Raw genomic sequence first — 4,818 nt, forward strand, 5'->3', positions numbered from 1 at the left:
GAACTGCTCTGTTTTTGTTAATGAATGATGCTCTGCTTACACATCTGCAATGACTGTTTTTATTTCATTTAATCAGTAAATTAATTAAATACAACTGGTAGGAATGGGTGGATTATTTTCATATTTCATTTGTTTTTTCTGCTCAAGTTTATTTTTCTAAATCACAAATAGTGTCATGATGGATGTGTATTCAAACCCACATGCAGAACACAACACAGGAGATAAATATGAAAGTTTGAACTTTTATATTTATGAAAGAAAACTGTAAACTTGCATAATAAAATAAGTTTATTGGAACACTGCTGGTTTGGTTATGGAGGCTCAGGTCAGGTCCAGGGAGGGAGGGAGGTTCAGGGAACAAACGGCTCACTAGAGAAGTAGAGTAAGGTGGTGAGTTCAGGGTCGTGGGAAATGACAATGTAGTGAGTGAAACGGACACATCTTACTTGTGATCAGTAGGTTTGAGGTGTAAGAGGGTAACTGCAATGTCCGAGGTCTCAGTCTCTCCATGGTTCCAGGTGGTCGGTGTGTTGTCAGCGGGAATCCAGGAGGCAACGGGGAAGTACATCAAAGAGTGGACAGGTAGGCTCAGGATCAGTGGGTACAGAGGAGCGGTGCGACTGGAGGAAGTTGCTGCCACATGGAGAAGGTGAGTCTGGGAACTCGGGCAACAAGTGGATACGTTCCATGGCGTCACGAGGAAAAGCTTGATGAAAAAGCCAGGAAGGATCAGCATAGAGTGGATCCAGGGCGTCAGGAGGATCACCTGAAGGTAGGAGAAGCAACAAGGAAACAATCACTAGGACCAGATCAAGAACACAGAGACAAGCTCTAGGGGCTCAGAGGTGCCGTTACTGGCAGTCAGCTCCTCTTGAACATCCCGCTGACGAGCTAAACTCGCATCAGGTGTGCAGGTGACGTCATCCACGCCCTCCGACGGAATGGATCTGGCGCCATCTAGTGGTGGAGAAAAGCAAGAACACGCAGCAAAACTCCACAAAGAAACTAAGAAGAAACATAACAAGAACCCCGGAACATAACAAATAGCCCTTCATGACATTAATGCACATAACACTTGGCAGTAAAGAACAAGTTTTATCTCCATGTGTTTGACATCATTAGAAAGTTTCAACACTTTCAGAATCTGTAAATAATTCAAAATGCCCAGATAGACGTGTTGGTGGTTTTATCGTCACATTTACCATTTACCACTCTTCTCATTAGGATGAACAGAGAAAACAACCAGATGTGAAATTTTCACTTCAGGTTGAATTTTATATGAAGATGTTTAACCAGATCAGGCCATTAACTCTTTTGATCATTTGTTAAATGGGTTAAATGGGATGAAAAAGTTTGAGAAACACTGATGTAAAGCCCTTTGAATTGCCTTGTTGCTGAAATGTGCTACACAGATAAACTTGATTGATTGAAATTGATTAAATATATTGATTAGTCAGTTTGTACTAAAAGTTTTTTATGACCTTTCCATGTACATTAATATTTTATTTGAAGTTTTCTAAGTTTTCCTTTTGGATATATTGCAGTTCATCCATTTTCCCCTCTGAGCTACACCAGGTCCATTAACCAGTTGGACCCGACCAGAACCCCTGAGTGTAAATTACCTTGAGAAATAATTAGATTTGGTTAAATAAAACAGGCTTTAATGCCAAAAAATGATCATATGTTACAAGCCACACGCCATCCAAATGGATCAGAACCAGAGTTACATTCATCGTTCAGCGCCGGCCCACTGAGCTCCTGATGGATGGAACCAAGAGGGCAAAGAGTTTATCTTTCATCTTCTGCAGTCTGTTTCCTCCCTGAAGGGTCTAATCAAGTTCAGTCTGTTTATGCATGACTGATGGCAGACACAGATAAACATGGTTATGTAAGCTGCAGCGTGTGCGTGTAAGCAGATTACAAAATTAGCATTAAGTTTATAAATAAATAAATACCTTGACCTTTAGTGTTCCAAATATTGCATCAAAATATATAAAAACACAATATTTCAACAATATCTGATTATATTTTATAGCCAAAGTTATTCTATTTTTCCAAAAGTTTTCACTTAACATAATTAATATGTAATTTTTTATGTAATTTTAAATATTTTTTTATTATTAATAATTTTTTTGTATTTTTATTGTCATATTTTAGAACCAGTGGGTAACTATTTTTCTGGACGGTAAGTTTAATATGGATTTAATATCTAAAAGCTTTAGAGATGTTCTCTTAAAAATGCTGTGAATTCAAGCTGCTAAAGTAAAAATGTACAAATGTCTGCAAGATATCTCGTCATATCCTGAAGCCAAAATCACAGCAGAAATGATAAGGCAGTTTATTGATTCTGGGTTTTAACTTCACTGATCAGAGAAGCTGAACGGATCTGATCAGCATTTAATCAGCTCAGAGACGCTGAAGCAGAAACTGTTTCAAACTGCAGCGTTGATCCTAAACCAGTAAAGAACCAGTTCATTCTACAGGAGGAATGTGGGCGTGGCTTAATCTGAGAGGAGCTCAGTACGTATATCTCTATTTCTCCTCAGCCAACGAAAAGCTTGTTGCGTCAAAATGCTTTGCCTGGGTGTGCCTCAGTGCAGAGAAACAGTCAGAACTATCAGACCACAGGCAGCTTCAGATCAACAGCAGTGGCAGCAGGCAGCTTAACATCAGGCTGAACTGAGGATCTTACTGAGAAACCATGAAGATCTTCGTCTTTCTCTGCTTCGCTCTGAGTTTCATGGATCTGTGTCTCTGTGGAGGTGAGCAGATAAAATGTTTTCATCAGAGCAGCACTGAAACCAGTCAGGATGATTCAACTTGATTCATTAAGAAGCTGTAGAAAAAGCTCCAGTGGTTTTTAATATTTAATATGAATATGTTTTAATATGAAGCTGCATCAACTTGGATTATTTCAAACTGTTTTTCTTGTTTATATCTTGACAACCTGATTAAAATGTGATCAGGAGATGATCTGAAGGTTGAGGCAGTTGGGATCAGATCGCTGTTCTTAGTGGCCGTTTGCCAGATCATGAGAAACAAGTTTCTGTTTCTGCTCTGATAGTTTTGCTTTATTCTTGTTGTTATTCTGCTGTTTCACTTTAAAATGTTTTGCTGTCTTGTATGTTTTGACATAATTAGATAAATACAAACCATACGAAGATATAATCAACACCAAAAAATTTATCTGACTGTGACTTTAAATTATTTTCATATTCAGACTATGCATACAATCCCAAGTTAGTGTCTGCAGAAGAAACTTTACATTTATGAACCAACAATACAGAACATGAGAATCACAATAGATTTGCTCATAAACACAAACTGGGAATTTAACTTTAGTTTAATCTGTAAAAAGCATAAATATATAAACTGTAGACTGAATAAAGCATTAAAGGAGAAGTAGCTCCATGTATTTGCAAACAGGAAGTAGAAGGTTTGGTGTGAAACTCTTGTTGAGTTTCCCCCTGACCCTCAGGCTGGAAGACGATCCGTCTGACAGAAGCTGGTCTCTGAGGTGGAGCCTCAGACGGGTCCCTGACAGGCAGGCATTAATGTACGGAGGAGCGGGGCCTGAACGCAGCACTGGACCCGCCTGGTGCTGACGGCTACTGGGAGGAGGAGACGCTGCTCATCCTCACCTGCTGTCAGGCACTGAGGAAGCTGATGACCCACTGGCAGGTGGAGGAGCTGCTAGGATGTTTAGGGTTGATGATGCTGAAAGCTGATAGAACATGAACTGCATGACATTAATTGGTCTAAGTTACGTCTGAATAAAAGTACAAATAATGTGCCGTATAGACAGATCTATTTTAGACATGAAGACTTTTAGTCTTTGTTTTGCTGTATTGTTAAAGTAAAGATCTGAACTCTGGATCATTTTGTTTTGGTTTATTTTTACAGATCCTGTAAACATCAAAGCAGAACCAGGAGAGAACGTTAATCTGCCATGTGAAGCTGACAGGAACAGCAAAGTCTCAGTTGTAGACCTGACCAGAAACGACCTGGAACCAGAATGTGTGTTTCTCTACAGGGATGAACAGATTGATGTAAATCTCCAGAACGCTCAGTACTTGGGCCGAACAGAACTCCTCAGCCATTACATCACTGATAGAAACGTCAATGTGACTATAACCAATGTGACAGAGAAAGACAGTGGAGAATATGAATGCCGTGTTCAGACTGAAATAAGAAGCAACACACGCAGCAAGAGAGCCGCTTCAGAAAAAACCACCATCACCATCAAGCTGAGTGTAGCTGCTGCTCCTCCTGCTGCTCCTCCTGCTGCTCCTCCTGCTGCTCCTCCAGGTGAGTGTTTGTCTCTGGATCAGAACCAGCAGCCTCCTGGTTCTGGATTTCAGGTCAACTGATGATGATCTTCAGTGGGATCAGACTAATTCCTGGTTCTGTTCTGCAGGTCGAGGACACATTGTACCGGTTCTGGTGATGTTTGCTGTGGTTGCTGTTCTGGCTCCTCTGGCTGTGTTTGTCTGGAAGAAGAGAAATGTTTCTCCTCCCCAGGATGAAACTGTAGAGACTCTTCAGCCCTGACTAGCAGCTGTAAACATCAGCAGATCTTGTTCTTCTGCTTTGCCCTGCTTACATCAGTGTAATCCAGCCATTAGACGGACACAAGACCAAACATTGCTAATGCCGGTCCCAAGCCCGGAAAATGGGGAGGGTTACTGAGGAAGGGTTGGGTTCCTGTTTCAATCTGTGGGCTGAAACTTATTAATCACAATATTTCAACAAATTACATCAACTGATTAACAACTTATTACTGTAATATTGACCTGGGTACATCCCTAAATAATACGT

The 4,818-nt window shown here is 40.5% G+C and overlaps 1 protein-coding gene across 1 annotated transcript; it reads left to right on the plus strand.

Moving 5' to 3' along the window:
* Window positions 1-2,616: 2,616 nt before the first annotated feature.
* LOC129355270 (butyrophilin subfamily 1 member A1-like) lies at window positions 2,617-4,551 on the plus strand. Its single transcript, XM_055024791.1, has 3 exons — window positions 2,617-2,762; window positions 3,904-4,251; window positions 4,418-4,551. The coding sequence occupies exons 1-3, from the start codon at window positions 2,702-2,704 to the stop codon at window positions 4,549-4,551; spliced, it is 543 nt and encodes a 180-aa protein (XP_054880766.1). The 5' UTR covers window positions 2,617-2,701.
* Window positions 4,552-4,818: the final 267 nt, after the last annotated feature.

Source organism: Poeciliopsis prolifica, unplaced genomic scaffold (assembly GCF_027474105.1).
Source record: "Poeciliopsis prolifica strain line A6 unplaced genomic scaffold, Auburn_PproV2 SCAFFOLD128, whole genome shotgun sequence".
Classification (NCBI taxonomy): Eukaryota; Metazoa; Chordata; class Actinopteri; order Cyprinodontiformes; family Poeciliidae; genus Poeciliopsis; species Poeciliopsis prolifica.

What these genes read in the sequence shown, in the direction of transcription:
- LOC129355270 (XM_055024791.1), top strand. Translation starts at nt 2,702, where the DNA reads ATGAAGATCTTCGTCTTTCTCTGCTTCGCTCTGAGTTTCATGGATCTG. An exon ending in GGATCTGTGTCTCTGTGGAG is followed by an intron (nt 2,763 to 3,903) that starts GTGAGCAGATAA and finishes TTATTTTTACAG; the next exon opens with ATCCTGTAAACATCAAAGCA. An exon ending in CACCATCACCATCAAGCTGA is followed by an intron (nt 4,252 to 4,417) that starts GTGTAGCTGCTG and finishes TCTGTTCTGCAG; the next exon opens with GTCGAGGACACATTGTACCG.